This window comes from Syngnathus floridae, chromosome 22, assembly GCF_059516105.1.
Source record: "Syngnathus floridae isolate MCC-2025c chromosome 22, RoL_Sflo_1.0, whole genome shotgun sequence".
In the NCBI taxonomy this organism is placed as follows: domain Eukaryota; kingdom Metazoa; phylum Chordata; class Actinopteri; order Syngnathiformes; family Syngnathidae; genus Syngnathus; species Syngnathus floridae.
Window position 1 is genome coordinate 4,486,487 of NC_142434.1, and position 19,673 is coordinate 4,506,159.

At 40.1% G+C, this 19,673-nt stretch overlaps 1 protein-coding gene and 1 long non-coding RNA gene across 5 annotated transcripts in view; one reads left to right on the forward strand and one right to left on the reverse strand.

The window, feature by feature from the left end:
* The window catches only part of LOC148379342 (xylosyl- and glucuronyltransferase LARGE1), a 107,589-nt gene that overhangs the window by 78,620 nt on the left and 9,296 nt on the right, over nt 1-19,673 (reverse strand). For 3 of the 4 annotated variants that reach the window (XR_015855323.1, XM_088366536.1, XM_088366535.1), the window contains exons 4-5: nt 14,906-14,990; nt 7,060-7,127 (exon numbers count right to left, since the gene is read on the reverse strand). Coding sequence is in view for 3 of the 4 variants with exons in the window: in XM_088366536.1 (XP_088222662.1) it covers nt 7,060-7,127; nt 14,906-14,990 (153 nt within the window). In the remaining variant the exon portion in view is untranslated. Of the gene's footprint in view, nt 1-7,059; nt 7,128-11,476; nt 11,632-14,905; nt 14,991-19,673 lie in introns of all 4 variants that reach the window. The other variant, XM_088366537.1, reaches the window with a different exon arrangement.
* On the forward strand, nt 10,893-12,848 carry LOC148379343 (uncharacterized). The gene is made up of 3 exons (XR_015855325.1): nt 10,893-11,021; nt 11,209-11,261; nt 12,226-12,848. It is a non-coding gene; the product is annotated as an uncharacterized LOC148379343 (long non-coding RNA).

Sequence of the window (19,673 nt, forward strand, 5' to 3'; positions counted from 1 at the left end):
CCGCATTGCCAAAAAAAAAATCTGAAAGTTTTTGTAGACCGATTCCGGAGAGAGGTAACACTGAGTTAATCCTGTATTTTTAAGGCATGCCAAGTGAAATAGTTATTGTTAGATAAGAAGGTTAAGAGTGAGAGAAATCAATACAATTCTTATCTTACTTTTTGCAGGGGGGAGTACCAAAAGCTGCATTTTGGTGGAACTGACCAACGGTAATTAAATGCACAATGAATTGTGTCATGTCTCCTTTAAACCGTTTTTCTTTCCCTCAGCATGCCTAATTAACTTGATTTGTTGTTTTTTTGGGTGTATTGATCCGTGGGTCATGAACATTTTCACTGGAGGCGTTCACTCTCCAAAAGAGGTCAGTTATGACAAAATGAGGTCTTTAACATTTGTCTTTATATGTAAAACTAAATTGCGACAAAAGTCAATACAGGCAGCAAACATGAAGGGCCAAAATGAATTAAATGTCAATTAAATGTGCCCCATCGAGATTCAGTCTGGGCTGAAAACACAAATGAAGGGACCGAATTTAAATAGAATTTTTGTGGCCACCCTTTTAGTGTGGCCAAAATTAACTGTGCATCTAAAAAGTAGCCCAGGTATCCACAAGCTAGCTCACAACACCTACTCCCGAGGGAACATCCAATGAGTTTCAACAGCAGCCCATTTAGGCAGCAAAAAAAGATATAAAGTGTACAAAATCTGGATCAATTTAGGGAGCGTAGGTCAGCAACCTCAAATGCCCGCAAGCAACTACCCAAGAGCCTTTGCAGTTAGCTACGATCAATGGCATCGCTTGCTGAAAGCACCCGCGGCATTATCAACCACTAACAGAGAAAAGTACCTAGACCATTATCTCGGTCAGGGCGAGAGACGGATGGCCCGCATCGGGAATCAGCTGTTACCGGTGTAATGGATCTATGGAGGACACTTTGCTATTGATACACTGAAGAAAAAAATATTTCAAAGATAACACACAAATACAACTTTACATTTTCGAGGAAACTTTTCGGTTTAAGTGACAAAGTATAATAGGTGGTTCTTCTGGTTAACCTGCAGAATATGAACGCATTGTGCCAATGTAGATTTATGAGCGTCCCCTTGGCTGTCTGTATTTCACCGGAGTGAAACTGACAAAAGTGGACCGGGGTATCTCTGGCGAACGTGCGGCGCACTGTTCTTTATTGAATAATGCAGCAGAGCCTTTAGCTCAGCAGTCCTCCCTAATGTACCCGGCACTAATTCTCCAGGAACATCGCAAGCTGACTGCACAGCGTGGATGTCTGCTTGTCTCTGCCTGATATAAAGACATAGAAATCATTCATGTTCACTCAGCCGTCGAATTGACTTTTTTTTTTTCTTTTTCGGGGATTTATCGACGTACAGTGAAAGACAAGGTTGCTTTAAGCCTGTTTGAATGTGGAACAGCCAGTCATTTTGCGCTTATTGAAGCATGGATGTCGAAATCTTTTAATCGGCACAATTCGTGGTAGTTTTACTTCGTTTCGGATGAACGGTAACACCTTTAATCATTTGCTCTCATTGGCCTTCAGTCATTCTGTTCATTAAGGCTTGTTGTCTAATTTGGCATTGGCACTATTACATAAGATGAAAGTGATGGCAGCTTTGATAGCTCGCTCTCTATTTCATGCTCAAAAAGAAACCGGCAGCATAGATAATAGATGGGTAACATTCAAGACAATTACCTAAATGCAATATATTTCATGAAAAAAAGTCACATTACTTGATTGCAGAGGTATAACTAATACTGGAAACACCCACTTGTGACAAGGACGAGACCGTGTGGCCATTGCATCTTTAATTTGAAAATTGAATGGATGTCAAATTCTACACACCCATGATATATATGATATATTTAAAAATATATTTTTGTACATGTTCGAAATGCCATTATTGGCGGGAAGAGTTTTGAAACAATTGGTGTCATTTCTTGTATAACATTGAATACCATCCGCTGTATATGCCACAAGCACTCAAAGGGCTTTGTTTTAGGCTATTTGCTCTCAAATGGTAAAAATAACTATGGCAACTGGTCTTTGCTTAATGAATTCTCCAAGAGAAAGATCAATTTGTTGGAACAACAACGTTTAAAAAAAATAGAGGGTCCAAAGTGACTCCCGCAGGGATCACACTGGGTGAAAGAATAGCAAATAATGAATGAACTTTAGCGCTGATGCTAATGCTGATGGCAGCACAGACAAACACTTAGAAGCCATGTGTTGATAGGCTATCAACATTTTGCCGTCAAATACAAAAAAAAGGAGATATCGATCTGGATTAGAACAGATAGAAACTACAAATGTTCTCCTTTTAGTATCGTACAGTGCGAGTACAATTGCCACAGTTCACATTTCCATCCAAGCAAACTGTTTGAAAAAGCCTATTAAGAATTTATTTGTATTTGTGTGAAGTTAATCCCCTTTTGCAGACCACCATTGCAGAGTCAAAACTGTAAAAGTAAAAGGTTGCTGCGTTTATCTTCAAGGTGGGCCACATTCTGTCAGCCGCAGGTAAGTGGCGGCGGTCCAAAAACAGCCAACTGTAATGCCCTTTGGCTGCAGTTCGCCACTCGTGGTAATGGCCAAAAATTTTTTACGCGCGCTAAACCTCTTTACAGCTGTGCGCGGGCCAATTGCACAGATGCTAATGAACGAGCGTGCGAAGATTCTCGCTGGGCGCGTATGCTACGGGTTCACCTCCACAATCCACAGTACACGGTTCCAGCAGAGGAAGGGTGATCACGGAAACAAGGGAACGCGAGCGGTGAATGTTAAACGGCGGCAACTAATGATATGCTGTGGCGATTACACAACAGCCACTAATTTAAGGTTGTCAAGCCCGTAGTTCAGAGCAGGGGCAGACTTATTATTAGGCAAGCAGAGGTGATTGATTGCCCGAGACCTGGAGACTAATAGGGGGTCTGCAAATGGATTCACAACATTTTCTCCTATTTTACGATTAACGTGCTATAAAACATCAATACAAAATCCCCCCTTTGCTTATCATGCTATGGACTATTCCATTTGCTTCCTGCGCATTGAACGTTATGGGCATAATTTCAGTATGTAATTTAACAAGGGTGTGTAGATTTTCTATCCGCTGAAACTGCAGGGTCTCGATGGAATTTATATATCTATTTCATTCTGCGTTAAATTAAAAACCCCCAGTGAGCCGGTTTATGCTCTAGGGGCCTTATATTTGACACACCTGCTCTAATTGGTCGACTCACAAGGGGAAGACTGAAAGATTTCGCTTATTTGCATACTTATCTGCCAATAAAAGGTAGGCCCTTCCACTTACAGTGAATAAATGACTAAATATTCCAGTGTAATTGCATTTTGATGGCATTATACGAAGAGTTTTTACATCGCCATCTTTTTATGAAGTCACCTGACATATGACAGCTCGGGCAGCGTTTTGTGATTGTCTTTATCGCACGTTCACGTTGAATGTAATTCGCAGTGCGGCATAATGTGACAAGAGTGGCTGTCATGCATTTTCATGTCTTATTTAACGCACACTTACTTGCTTATATACGGCCTTTATCAATTATTTAGCGGCACTCTTCAAATGCTCGCATGGTGATTAATCTCAAACATAGCCCCATTTGAAATAGTCGCTGCCGGGCTATTTGTCTTTCCAATAAATAGCAAGCCTTTATTTTTTGTCTTCTATATTTGTTATGTTTATGAATCTGTTGAAATGTTGTCCATGCATGCTCACATATTGCGGTTATTGTTTTATTTTATTTTATTTTAATCATGGGACCGTTACTATTGGTTGTCGTCATGCTCATTACCTTACCCCTCCTCCAATCCTCTCTTTTGTAATAAAACATGTTATTACTATCAGATTGTGTGCTCGGCCTGACCCTAATGAGGGCAAGTGCTAAAGAAGACAGATGGAGGGATACCGTAATTTACCAAAACAAATGACAATCTGCACGGATGCAATGAAGAGCAAATATAAAATGTGCAGCAGCATGCTGTTGAACCAAAGTGTGTGGCGGTCAGCGCGGGGCATGGGAGAATACCAGAGACGAATGGGAGTAGATTATTTTGAAGAATTAATATTAATGAGTTAACAAATGGGGTTTTCAAAATGCCACGCGCCAAAGGGCAAAGAGGCAAAAGGGAACAGAGCCCAGAGAAAATGATGTTAAATGAAAAGGCAAAAGTGCAATTCGGGGCTTCTGGGAGCATCATTTTCGACATTACAAGAAAAGGTGGCAGAATGGAAGTGTAATTTTCTTTTTTTAATGATTGATAAGATGGAGAAATTGTGTGATACTGAATTGTTGTTACGACTCGGCTATGGTCCGAAAGTGTTAACTGCACAAGAGGGAAATACATTCTTATAAATGAAAGTCTTGAAATAAAAAAGATAATTTTCCAAGACAACAGATGGTGCGGTAATTTAACACTTGAATATTGGCTAAAGCCAAGCTATCTGCACGTAATTAAAAATACTGGTGATACGGTTGGATCGCTTTGTCGCGTTGGCACTCGACTTTATTTGATTCCCAAATTCGAGAAATCTCACACGTTGTGTGGGTTTAAAAAATATATAATTCGACATTACGTCACATATGGAGCAGGTGGGGAGAATCTAAAGAGAACCTCAGCAAGTTTACACTTGCTCTTCATCTCAGTGTGGCATCGAGCAAAGAGTAAATTAGAATGCTTGCAAATGGTTTTCTTTACTGATTCTATTTGTTATGCATGACAGAATCATCCCGAGGCATTGCTCTCAGCTCCTAACTCAAAACACCCGCTGCTAAGACGACTTAGGAAAGCCACGTTTTTTTTGGGGGGGACCTAAAGTTCCTATTTCACAAGTCTTTTCCTTCCAAGCACCCAACTGCGAAGACCATAATAATCCTCCTCTAATATTACTTTTGCCTCAGGTTTCATCCTAATTAGCTTAACGTGATCAAGCCAGTCTCCGTGGCGACCCATTTGGAAAATGATCATTTAGCATTTCTTAGAGGTGCGAGGTGAGGCTTACTTAACAGAATAAGGCTACCGCTAAATATTTGAAGGAAGAACGTATTTTAGGAAGCTCATTTGCCTCTTGACATAAGGCCGCACACCCCGACATGCATAAAACATCTTTTGCCAACCCCCCCACAGGCAGGAATCGGGTTTCATAGAGAAAAATGAATCCATGTCTACTTTCATACATATTGCTCTTTCCCGTATGATATGGAATTATATGCTTCACTGTAGGGAAACATGAATATAAACATAAATGATTTATATATATTCAATGGACTAATGTCACTAATTTCCTCCAGCTACCTTTTCCCATGTACAGTTGGACAGGTGAGGCGAAGTGGCAAAGTATTTGTGGCTTGGAAGCACGTACCAGCCTAATTTATCACCATTGTCTTTCCGAAAGCCAAGTCAAATGCAAAATAGAGCCGCAAATGAGTCGGGGAGATAAGCTGACGCCAAGCTAATTTGCCTCGTGGTGCTCGGTTTAAGATGAAGTCATGGGTTTGAGGTTGAATTCCAAGTTGATTGACTGCCAAGGACATGTGCTCCTGCTATCAACAAGGTCAGCAAAAATAGGGGCATGAAAAGCACACCAAAAATACCCAGTTGTTATTATAAAGAGTAAATAGATAAGATTTGGGATTTATTATCTGTCTGCTCCCGTGCTTTTAAGATGCCCAAAATGCTTCTTCGTGCTGGTGTGAGGGAAAACAAATGTAGTAACTTTCCCACTCAAGCGGAAAGCACTTAACGTGAGACCAAACTGCACAACAACCTGTGCCGTAAAACCTTAGAGATGAATTCTCAATAATAAGGGTGAGCGGGTTCGAGTACTACCAAAGCAGACTGAGTGCTGCCCATGGAGCGCCTGACTAAATATAGAAATAAGTAGTTCATGCAGCCATAAAGAAAACAAGATTTTCAAATAGTTGGGCCTCTCAAACACATTGATTAATAGCATAGAGAACCATCAATGATCAACACCACACTAAAATGGACACACCGAAGGTCTCGATCCAGATTTTTTTTCTAGTCTCAAGGGAAGTTGGCTAACGGGCTGATTTCGAGGGGATTAGACAAGCTACACAACTAATTTGAAAGTGACAAAACTTAACTTGATTTGTTCTGTCCAGAAATACTGTAGATATACGACAAGAGCACACTGATTACATTAGTAGTTTAATTTCCCGTGCGCTCCCATTAATAACCCCCTTAAGCCTCTTTCCTCTTAAGACAAGCGGCAGCCGAATAACATTCTTGACATGCCCCCTCTGGTATAAACACACCGCCCGTTTATTATATAAAGACCAAAAAAAATACATCTTTTTGCACTGACTATGCTTATGTTGACAGTTTCTTGACACTTGGTAAAAAAAAAAGAAGAAAAAAAAAGTCCCTTAGGCCTGCACATGCACTTTAGTTTTGTTGAAAATAACCCTGAAATTCATGACATAGTTTGTTTGCTTTATATATATACTATTCCTGGGCAGTCCGAAGTCAAGTAAAATATGAAATATGTCATTTAAATGTTACACTTTAAGAAAAAAATCTCAGGGAAAGAGATGACCTTTTGAGACTAGTCTTGTTTTGTCAGTGTGCTGCTTGGCCCAGATGTAAGTAAATTGTAGCAGCCAAGCAGTCGGCCGAAATATGTTTTGAAACATCACGAATAATTGAAAGGATTTTTGCGCCTCACGATGAAATCAAACAAACCAACAAACTTACCTTTCCGACTCCACGTGTTTGTGTTTTGTGAGAGAATTGAAATCAGCAGTCCACCGAAATACGTTTTGAATCATCACGAAAAATGAAAGGATTTTTGTGCCTCACAATGAAATCAAACAAACCAAAAAATGGCTTTCAAGACCTACCTTTCCGACTCCACATTTTGTGTTTGGTGAGAGAATTGAAATTGAAATCCAGCACCAACATGGTGCATCTACCATGTACACAATCATGAAGCCATATTACATAGGCTTCAACACAAACAGTACGACTAATATTCTTTAACATAGTAACTCAAAAGCATGTGACTCACCATCATTTGGCACTTTTGTTTCAGGAAAAACTGTAGATTCTTGATTTTTTTTAAATCTGGCTCTCTATCTGCACAAAACAGAAAACCATTATGAGTTTGTTTACATAGAAACATCAGATTTTATCAAATAAATTCAATGTTTTCTAATTAGTAGTCCATTCTTTTTTTTTTAAACAAATGTTTCTTTTTTAATCTTTTGTAGTTTTTAATTTTGTTGTAGACATATATGTTGTGTGCTCAATTTAAAACCAAGACAAGGCAACCATATGATTGGTTTACGTTTATATTCTTCAAGCAGCACACAGCACTAAACAATTTGGACCTAAATGGCAGCCTTTTTGCTTTGTTCACTCAATTAAAATGAAATGGGTCTACAGTATATGCAGGCACACTTTAAACCACCTGACTTAGATTGCTTAAATGGCGTATTGGTTTGGTAATAAGTGGACGGAACGGGGATCGTTTTGAAACACCGGCTTCCTCATTTGCACTCATGAATATGCATGCAAATGAGGTGGTAATAAATGAAGCACTAAATATGCCAAGGAAACAGTGCACACAAGTGCAAAGTTTAAGGGAACCAATAAAGCAAGGAGGTATTAAGTTTTGTAATTAGTGATTATTTGGATTATGAGGGCACTGTATTTCGTGGACATACTGGAACTGTTTTTCTTGCTTTTATATTGTGCCGTGATTTTTTTTTTGTTTGCTTTCACACATTTGTCACCTCAACACCGTTTTTTACAATGATTCAAAACAACGACAATGAAATTTAGATTTTGAGTATGATTGGACGATTAACAAATAAATAAAAAAAAATATGAAATTTAACGAGAAATCATTATTCCTGTGATGGTGGCCAGGTTTCTATTAGATCTAATGAAAAGAAAAAAAAACAATACAATGGTTGCTAAAATCCCTAGCACCATGGACAGTGACTAAGCCTTGCGTTTGTTACATAAAGTTAGTATTTAGCAAATTGAACAAAGTGTATAGCATAACATTATTTCATGCTAGCTGGCGAAGTCTCTATTGACTATTACAAAAACCAATAAAGCAACGAAGAACAGGTTAGCTAACCCTAACCGCTAACCCGCTATGCATAATGATTCGACCATTGGCCAGAATTCTTTCAACGTGATTATTTCAAGAATGATTTGTACCATTTTCCTCCAGCACGTTTCTCTTTTGCCTGAGTTGTGCTGTCAATCATAAGGAAAAGGCATAAACAACACTCCTACCGACCCACTTGAGCGTGACCACATCTCGGCGTCGGCACCACATGCTGTGCTGAAACCTTGCCCTATTTCAATCACTTGCAGCTTACCTTCGCTGACATGGGTGACAAAACTCAGCGGGCTTACAGAAGGGGACAAAACACACCGTAATAGATTCACTACACTCACCTCGAGGACAGCTGTGATAAATACCGGGTGGGCCCGAATGCAGCGTGCGGCGGGATACAGCTCATTCCACACAGCCAAAGATGTATAACAGGAAATGACTCGCATTGTATATCTCACTGAATGGCTAATGACACGCTGCACACACTACGGCTTCAGTGGGAAGTAAAACTAATACAGGCTTGGGAAGGAGATTCAAAATCCTTGGCTACAAACCTCCGAGTGGAGGAATTATAAAAGTCCTGGCACCTTCAAATATTATTCCATGCTGGATAAACTGCAGGTATCGAACCCTGCCAAAAATAATTGCCTCGATTAAAAAGTCACATTCCTAGAAATTAAAATGTGGTATTTATTCTTATGATACTATCAGTTTTGTGAATTCCCTTATTATTGCAACACTAATATTGATTTCTAACTCCCCATTGAGATATATAGCTTATCCTATCGAGTTTTTGTCACTGTTGCTAAACTAAACTGCAAGACTGAAGCAGGTTTCGAGTTTCCCTGTGATTCGGAATCCCCCGGCCATCTTGGACCGTTTCTTTTTGCAAACATCTATTTATTTGGGATGTATTTGTTTGGCACATTAACTCTATTTTGGTAAAGCAAATGACATAACTTGAATATGTGGCCGATTCACCTGATGATTGCACCTAATGTATGGATCGAATCAATAACTGGATAAGCCATAAACCCCCATTCAATTGAAAAGAGACAAAGTGGAGATTATTTACTTGATGACAATGAGGATTACCATCATAAGCACCTTGTTTCACAGGCTGTGACAAACAAGATCCCAACTTTGTAATCTTTCCACTCAGACACCTTGAGCTCGCCTTAATCTACCAGATATCAGTGCAATCACCAAAACTGCATTGCTTTGTTTTTAAATTACCTATAACACCCCGAGACATCAGTGATTCCATTTTCTCACCACCTGCGATGATCCACATTGTTTAATCAGACATCAACATGAAAGTAGATTGAAGAAACCGAGCACTTTTCTGGCGCAAACGTTTAAATCACCTCAACACAATATAATTTTACCCCCCCCTCAACAGTGTGTACGTCCGTGCGCAAGCAACGCAGCGTGAAGTCGTTGTGAGTGCCTCTGTGACCCGCTATGTATCCCATGGTAACGCGCAAGAATGAAAAGCTTTCTTCCCGGCCTGCTCAGATCCTGACAACCAGGAAGCATCCAATCCATGTACATACAGCCCCTCCCCACCAGCCTCACTACAGGCTGTCACAAAAACCTGGCGTCACCATGGCACGGAGGAACAGGAACTAACCAAGGTGTCCTAGCATGTAGCTAATGGCATAATAATTCAGTACAGTATGGTCACACCGTCTATATTAAAAGTATATTGAAAAAGCTGAGGTGTATTACAGATAGATCGTGCTAGATCTTGAAAAAAATCCATAAAAAACAAGACTGAATCCAAATAAGCCCAAGTTTAAGTGGTAGCTTTGAGGGCAATCTTATATTCAAGGAGCCCCTCTCGAGTACATATTTTTTTTGGAGAAATGAACCTGCCACTTGAAGCTCAAATCATTTTTAATTTAAAAGAATAAATCATGCTCCCAATGCACTTCAATGGTGCAGCGGTGAGAGAGGGTTGAGTAAGTGGATGAGGCAGTACTAGACAGAGATAAGGCCTTCTTAATAAAAGCGGAGGGTTCAAACGGGGGTCAACACCAATGGCTGCTGCTTGAGCGAGAAAAACGAGGGCGCGTGTTGTTAATTGTCACAACCGGTCAGCCCATCCATGTCATGTTTGGTGTTTCCGAGTGCAAATATACCTGCTGTTGCCTGCTCCTGTTTGCTTGACTGCCTTATTTGTAGGTTAACTTCCAGATGTCAGCATTTTCCCCCAGAGTGGTTTTGACCTGTTTGTTAGATTTTTTTTTATTTTTTTTTATTCAGCGGCAGTGGGCCTTCTTGAATTTGAATGGTTCAGTAGCTGAACTTGTGATTCAAGGGGATTGTGCTGTCTTCTGTTGTCAGCGTTTGTCTTTTAACTTGTGCAAAGCTTTCGAAAACCATGACAAGTAAAACACAGTCAGACAATTAGATCATATTTATAATAAATATAATTAACCCAGTCCAGGATTGACCAATTAGGGATTGCCCAAATTTTGCACACAAAAAATCTGGTTGTCTGATCTAAGAGAACACTTTGGTGCTTCTGTTTTGGTTAGCAACAGAAGCCAGTATGTACACTCATACTGTATATATTAGTAAATGCTTGAGAGAAAGAGGAAACCCCACACCTCCAAGATTTTATGCTATCTAATATTGGTCGAGCAAGTAATCCTTTCGATCGTCGATGTTTCTCGGTGCATGACGAATAAAAATTCCCATCGGGAGATTTGGGCGGATTTCGGCTCGCTTTAATGTTACTTTTCATACGTCTCCAGCTCCTAGATCTATCTGGGATGTGCTTGGCACACTCTGCTGACTCACTTCCTTCTTCCCTGCCTGCTCCAATTACCGTGAGAGAAGAACATCTGCTGCAGCTTTTGCCGGCATTTGTGACTGTAATGGCATCATAGGTACAATTCATGTTCACTCATTAAAATCCCTCCAAAAGGTTCACAGTCAACTGGAGAGGGTTTCAAGATCCCAGGATGGTTTTTATAGACAGGGAAAAGGTGCCTAAGGCATCTTCTGAGAGAAGACAATATGTGGACAGAGGTTTAACAATACAATAAAAAAATTCTATTCATTCATTCTGTATAGAAATTCAATTCTACTACAGGACTGGGTCATAAGAAAGTGAGTTGAGAGAAGAGGTGAATGAATGTTCTGAACTTCCATTTCTGAAACTATGGATTTGTTGTTCTCTGTCGCTCTCAGACAAGATGCTTGGGTTAGCACTATTTTGTTCTCTCATTGGTCATCATAAGCACAAGACAGGCTGGCAGCTGACTCCATTACGTATTTGTTTCCATGAACCTTTGCCCATTTTGGCATTCAATCTGCCATTTTTTTCTTCTCAGGAGCTTACCTCCATCTGTTTCCATCTTGTGCGTCATTAGTTTGATGAGAGAGAGAGTTTTCACTTGGAATCTTTTATTGCGAGGTAGCGGCGCATCATTTTTGAGACTTTTGCCCGTTTACTTCTTTTGTGTTGCCAGCCTCCAGCTTTATTGGGAGCTTTTCCTGAAGAGATGGAGAAAAATGTGATATCGTGACTGTATTTTATGACATTCTAAAAATAGTTTTATATTCCTAATAAATATCAAAAGTGTGGATGGGTCCAAATGAAATATAGTGACATAAAATTGCATGAATTGTATTAACCCGTTAATACATAAAGCAAAAAAAAAAACAGACAATCCATAAAACTAATCAGATTTTTATTATATATAACAAATAATGGCTAATTATTGAAATTTCAATAAAACATGAATTGAGTTAAAATTCATTGACGCAATAACAAAACTAATTCAAAACTAAATGACTTAGGTCCAATCAGTTTTTTTTTTTTAATTTAAACATGATTATAATGTAATTAATTATCAACAACATAATAGTTTCTTACTGGCATTTTGTCACATGTAAATTATGCAAATTATGGCATTTAAGCTACGCCAAAATAATTACAATGTGAAGCAAATCATTTAAAATAATTTCTGCTGTACGTATGTGGTCGATCAATACCTCTGAAGCAATTAAATTAATGAAATTGTCCGATTCTTAATTTGAGGCATAAAATGAAAACATGGAACTTAATTTTGTTTTATGTCGTTTTAGTTGACAGCAGATGGGACGAAGTTTGAGTTGGCTGTTGGACTGGTCACTAGCCAATCATTGGGCTCGTACTGTAACTTGTGAGGCAGGCGCACAAGCCACGAGTCACCATGCTTGCCAAGGAAATAATGTATGAGTGAATCATAAATATGCCACACTTGATTTCAAAAACATGAAGGGGGGAAAAAGCAGGCCAGGCATCAGGGGGATGGCGAAGCAGAGGCCAGACCAAGTTCAATTACATGTATGGATTTTTTTCGGATCATGCATTCTTGATCACTGATTCTCACTGTGGGCTCTCTTTAGTGGTACTTGCTGTGTGGCATGAGAAGTTTTTGCGGATAAACAGTAAAGCAAATTTTGTTAATTGTTTCCTTGATGTAGAAATTAATTGTGAGTGAAAAAGAGGAATGCATTATTTACGTTTCTATATCCTAGCCCCCATTCTTCCCAGAGGATAAAGAATATATGTTTGAGTACCTCTTTATAGCTCTTGTTGAATTTTTAATATTAGCATTCTACTGAACTCATGAATAACAAATATGAAAATAGTTTGGTGAAGCCTCTCTGCTATCATTTCGAAATGATCTGGAGATACAATCACGCCCGCTGTTTTTAGGCTCGGTCCCGTTTTATCTCATCAGTGAACATGACTGGTGTTGGTTGAATGAAATGATAGCGCTGCATGTATATGTGCGTTTGTGTGCGCTGATGTGCCGCCGCTCAGACGCTGACAGAAAGGCTGATAGCCAAGCGCTGAAGTCCCATCCATCAAACGGGCCGGCTCATCAATCTGCAGCTAACGCTCCTCTACTCTGCCGCCGACGCTTGTCACGTTGCTTTTTGTGATAACACTCCCACACTTACTATATAGATACAAGTTGTGCTTTTATGAAATGTTATTCCACCTGAACTTGTTTATGAAGTGTCAAAGTGACGATAAATCAAACAAAGTGCAGGTTTCGGACGCCATTTGGCTTCTAATCCTGTCTGAAGTAAACCATAATAGCATTCAGATAAATGTTGATTATTTTAGGGGACAGTAGCAAATAACCAAACTCAGCGATTCTCAAAAAAACTATGCAAAAAGAATCACTGCCCAAGAGTTTGGTTATATTTAAGTAAAATATATGAGTATTTAATCTTCTAGAAAATATTTGGTCTTATAGATTTATAACAGTACAATTTTAATTTAACTTTTAATGAGCAATACACAGTGTTGTGCAGAGGGGTTGTTTTGGATTGTAATCATTTTATGCAAGTGCTACTTTATCACCACCAAAGATAAATTCCAACTCAATCTGCCTTGTGTTCAGCTTGCTTAACGCTTTTGAACTGCGATCTGAAAAATATGTTTGGGGCTCTTGACACTTTATGCAAATTGAACCATAACTTAAGTTGTTTTACAAAACAGAAAACAGTGGAGAAATCGAGTGTAAAGTATTTCTCAACTGTATATCTATATTTTGAAGACACAATATATTCCGACGAGATAGTAGTCCATTCTTTTTCTGTAGTTGGTGGTGTTATGGATGAGCTGGAGCCTATCCCAGTTTAATTTGGCCAAGAGTCACCAGCCAATCGAAGATTTAATTCCATCAAATAGCAGCCAGGGTGGAAAACCCAAGAAAGCTCCTTTGTGATATAACTACAGTCTGTTCTCGCAAGCTAATGACTAAATAGAAGGTGCAATCTGTAGAGAAGACGGCATGGGTATGGGGTGGTGGGCTGACAGATGATAGCACGGGACGCAGCTAATTTGCGACTTGTCAATTATCAAGGGTGCATGCCAAAGACAAAAACAATTTAACAGGACTGCTGTTCATCTGACTCCTGCCTTGACAGGTCCAAATCCCACTGGGACGCGTATCAGTCAGCGAAAATGTACAGCGACGACGGCTGATGGAATCCCGACTCAGCAGTTTAAGTGGAAAGAATGAAAATAAATAAAAAAAAGGTGTAAAGCAGCTCAGGGGAGGGGGGATTCAAACACATGCCGCTGTCAAAAGTGAAGTGACTGTTAAATAAGGCCTTATGACTTGTTACGTTCGTTTTATCTCCGTTGAAATTGCCGTCGTAACACAACATGTCAGCGGAGTTTAATTTGATCTTACTTGAAATATGTCATTTTAGCTCCGAATTGTATTACTTTTGGATGTTATCGTGCCTGCAGGTGTGATTTATGCAGAAAGGGGAGAGGCGACGTTGCCGCAATAATTATTACGCTAACAGTCATAATTACTTGTCAAACCACAATATTGCAGCGTGTAGATGTTTAAAGAAAATAAAGGAAGCCCTTGAATGGGGATATTCAAATGGGTTTGGCGTGACTCATAAAAGTGGCAAATGGATGAATAACTGAGTTCATCAAGCGCAACTGCAAAATGGTAGTTAGGGCTGCTGGGGATGAATCATCAGAGATTGGTAAAATCTTACTTGCTGATAAGCAGCAAGAATTTGAGATCTTTAGCAATCCATTTCTGAAAATGGCACAGTTCTTAATTGGTAATCATCTTTCAGTTATAGTATCAAAACAGAACTTTCAATCTGAGCACACTAAAATTACAAGCGGAGTATCCCAAGGCTCCTTCCTAGGGGGTCTTTCATTTAACAGGTTGTCAATTACTCAGATCATCAAATCAAACATATTTGGCTACCTCTACCATCATAGACATCATCTTACCTGGTTTGGGCTTTAATTTGGAGCATCTCATTTCCTTTTGCATTAATTTCTCGTGAGACTCAACAAGTGGTGTTAAGAGAAGAACCTGAGAAGAAAAGAATCAGAGTTGAGGATTGGGATGTGTTCACAATTAATCATGTTTTAACTCCTGTCAGTACACACTGTGAAGCAAATGCATGACGTCGACTTTAAGATGATCAACTGGATTTTTGAAATCGCATGTCTTTTAGGATAAGATACCACGGGAAATTCTGAAGCAGGGAAGACTTCTCATGCTCAACCGGAGGTGTGCAACAATTGACCCGGCACCAGCTGTCACATCCCATAATGTCTGTTGTGCTATCCCGGCAACAGCCTCTGACAGGAAGGTGTGGATAGTCGAGAGCGAAATAACGTGTCATAGCCAGCAGAGGCCACATATGGCCGCTTGTCTCCCTGAGGTGTTGTCGTGCGCATGGCTACAGACCAGAATAGATTCTTTTCCTTTTTGTTGTTTATTCTGCCTCGGCTGTGAGGGCGGCCGCGTTGCACACCCAATCGCAAAGTGTATTACTGAAGCTGGTGCAGTCCCCGCAGAAGCAATTACACGGCCAGTCCTGTTTAATTTCAGACAGTCGGGAGTCGGCTTGCCAGTGTGGAATCGCAACGGTAGCTGGCTAGGCTTCTGACAGGGAACATCAGCCAGTTGGTCAAAAGAACGAAGAATATTAACATTTGCTTTGAAAACTATGTACTATATCCTCACTTGAAGTACTTTTTACTTCTTAATCAGCGTTGCGCTCCACATAAGAGGAGACAAGTGTTTTTAATGCAACTTTACTGGAAGTTAAGAAAACCAAAAGTGAACATCTGAAATTTAAAAATGCACCCATATATTGCCTTTTACGTTGCACACAACTAAACGGATGTTTGTGTGACTAAACAGATGTTTACATTGTGATTTAAATTGACGGACGGATGTTCAAATTTTTTTGATCTACTCATTAAAATAATTGCCCTTTTTGAGTCATACGTAGCGTGGAGCACAGATGAGCGTAACCTTAATTTGCAAGCGTGCCAGAGTAGTTCTCCTGTCACATCACATACTGATACAATCAAACAGCCTCCAGTCTTACATACTATATTTATTAAAATAAATGGATAGGAAGCAGCCTGCTGGGTCGTCTTATCGAGTTTTGATTAAAATGCTGTCAGGGTTTTGCGTGAAGGGGCTTGGCAGTGTAACCGGTCAAAGTGAAGGTGAGTAGGAGGAGGACGAGGGAGGTTCAAGGCATGTCACCATCTCCACAAATGAGATCTGGAGAGTTCCTCGCGGCAGAGCGGATGAAGTGACAGCTTTCCCGCTAAGCGCTTTCTGGGTGTCTCGATGAGAACGTGAACCCTTCAATTTGCATTTGACATTTTCAGGATTCTGCAGGCTCTTCCATCTTGCTCCAATGAAAAGTACAAAGTTTTTCTGGCCAACTTGATTCCTCCTATTTTTCCCCAGAGCTGTATGCCAATTATAAAGTCTCGATTTGTTGTTACAAACAATGACAATTATTCATTTCGAAATCCCAACATGTGACACTCTGGTAACCGTAAACAAAGCAGAAAAACAAGAGAGACCAAGACTATGAGATGCCAGGAAGAACATCCTGGAGCTTAAGGATTAAACACAAATGAGAGCCAACAAAAAAAGTACTCACAGAGTGGAGGTTAAAGCAGCATTGCTCTCATGAGATATGAGGGAAAAAACAATGGAACTAATTAGACTCGCGACTAATGGGGGTACAAGACACAGGTGGACAGGCAGCCGATTGGCTGGAACACAGAGAGAACAGGACACGGATGACCACACACAGGTGGACCAGCAGGGAATTGACTGGCTAATCAGATGTCTCTCCTTGTACTATTTTTTGTGGGTCCACCTCTGGCAATATGCCCTCTTCCCGTTTGTTAAACAGTGGGGCTTTTCCAGTTGACCTATTCTGCCAGACCGCATCAAAACGAGGTAGTTGCAGGTAAAAGACGACATTTTTCCAGAGTCAGAAGCTGACTTGGAAGTTTTCCCAACTTCTATGGTAGTCTCACCCGAGATGATGGGAATTGTTCTGGAGTTGTAACACCGCATGCTCATGAGAAGTTAATGATATAGGACTATTACAGTCAAAAAATGTTGGAATCGCTCATACGTAGCTAGCTTGTTAGCCTAGATAAAGACTGTAAAAGGGTCTTAAATCAGAAGCATTACGGTAGCATTGCAGCTAATGCTAACAATTGTCTCGAAGATTTAACACAGTCTTAATCTGTAGAGATAAATGCTTGATTTAGCATTTGATTTATTAAATTGTTTCTCAATTGAAACTTGAAAGTTAGGATTTATAACTCGCACTCATGCCTTCCTCCTCCCACTTCTGCTATTCTATTTGACGCTGACTGAGTGGATGAAGCCAAAGCAACAGTTTTACGGCTCTTGGGGTATCAGAACCTTCAAAAACTGCCAAAACAACAAATCTATCACAACTATACTAGTAAATAAAACAGAGAAAGTACAAAATAGATAGAAAACTAACAGTTCAATCGGCACCATGTCAAATCGCTGTACTTCAATAATCGACATGTCAAACAAGCTTCCGAGTGTGCCCTGAACACCGTTTGTTTCCCCGCTTCTGATAATCCTCGCTGAGATTGACAGCGAGTCTCGCTTGTTTGGTCCTCTGCGAATCTACGCTGAGTGGGCTGGCACACTTGTTACCCCCGCTTGCCAAGAACACGAAGCACGAGGCACCGCTAAGCCTCCACAGTCTTACCGTTATTATGAGTGCAAAACTAGCAGATGGAAGACAGAAACGCTTGTAGCAGATGTCAGAAGCAGCAGGTCTAGAAAACACTTGTGCCACTTGTGGCAATAGATTGGACAGAGAAAGCAGTGACCTTTAAAAGTCTTGTTTTGCTTCCCTCGCTCTCATTCACGCCCGCCAAAGCCCTTGGCCGTTAGTTTCAACAGATCACCTCGGATTAGATTTGATCTGGGGATTGACAATAAAAAGCAGAATGCACGCAAGGCAGATAAATCGGGCCAAGTTGTGTCAAGTTGTGACAAATGTGCAAGTGCACATTGACGGTATTACAAAATAACGATCACAAGTTTTAAATAAGAAATATTATCCCGGGACGTTTGGCGGGTAAGGTGAAAGGGAAACGCAATGGAGACAGATGAAACCCGCTCCAGTGTGCGTCGAGGTGACAGCGGGAGGGAAGGGGGGGGATGTTTGGAGAAGGTTGGGCCACCTCATTACGCTGATGGAGTTCACATTATTTCAGTGTCACATCCAGGCTGGAGGAATCAGAAAGCGCATTATTTGCCTTGGTCTCCACTGATCAGCTCCATTCATCAACAGCGGCGAGCTTGCGCACGCATCATTTATTTCAATTATGATCACACCCGCTCGTGTCATGCAGGTTCATGTCTTCTTGTGCTCCATTTACTAGCTAAAGCATAATAGCATGCCCCCCCCATCTCAAAAATATGACTCTGGTTTCATCAAAGCTGTAATTCCGACTAATAGGTTTTTGTTGTTGTTTTGAGTCAGGATCTCCTCAGTCTTTTAAGTTGTAAATGTATTAATCAAAATACAACATCCAAAAAACAAATTACTGAAAGAATCACCGTCCAAATACAATTCTTAAGTTCAATACACATACTTGCATTTATCCTTGACAAACTGGTTGTTTTTAGATAATAATCAAGGTTCACATTCTAAATTAGTAAAGTCAATCAGTTCAGTTTCTACATATACAATTGAATTTATTTATTCATTTATTGAACTACCAGTACAATTTTTTGAAACCCTTCTTTATTGCTGGACACTGAAGTCCATGCAATCGCTGCCACACAAATACTACGAAAACATATTGTCGAAAAATTAAATTAGTTAGTGGCTGGGGTGCATTTAATGGAGGTGACCAGGAGTCCAATTGCTATCATGAGTCCTGCGCTGGATCGTTTAATAGAGTAATTCTGGGACCTTCTGTCCCATGCCGTGCTAGCTTTCTGAAAAGAAAAATAGAACATTGACGGCGAGTCAATGAGTTATTGATTCTTCATCCCTGCTCGAACCCAAAGTGAGCGTGGCAATACACACACCCAAATGACTTGATATTTTCTGATTTCTTTGGAAATGTTGATAGTGAGGCCAAGTCGGAGAATAGCCAGTGTGCCTGAATGAACCCTTTGCTAATTGCAGTCCTAAAGAGGCTTTTTGAAGCTTTCACTTATTATTGCAAGCATGCGGGCTCGAGTGGTCTTAAACTGTCGTTGAAAGCCTCGCATCACTTTTGGCACAATTTGACTGACAGGAAATGGAAGTACATAATATATAACCTTGGTGTGTGGACAATTCTGGAACTTGATGCATTTCAATTAACACTTGGAAATGGCTCGACGCAATTTCGACTATGCCGAGAAAGACGTGCTGTTGGCGTTTTGCTTCCTGTTAGTGTCAAGTGATTCCATTATCCATTGATTTTGCTTTATGAGGGGGAAATAATGAGCTGGCGTGCACAGAAACACAATTGATTGATCTAATGCTCTTTTGGCATGACTCATTTAGAGAGATTTTTATTTTGTTGATTTCCTACCCTGTTGTCAATTTGCTTTCCTTACCAAGCTGGTCATTTGAATTAAAGTATTTTGTGTCAAGAATTAAAAATGAGAGGATGGAATGTATTCAGTTATGACATTACTGCTGTTAGCTCAGAAAATGCTGACAGTGCATCTTTGCTT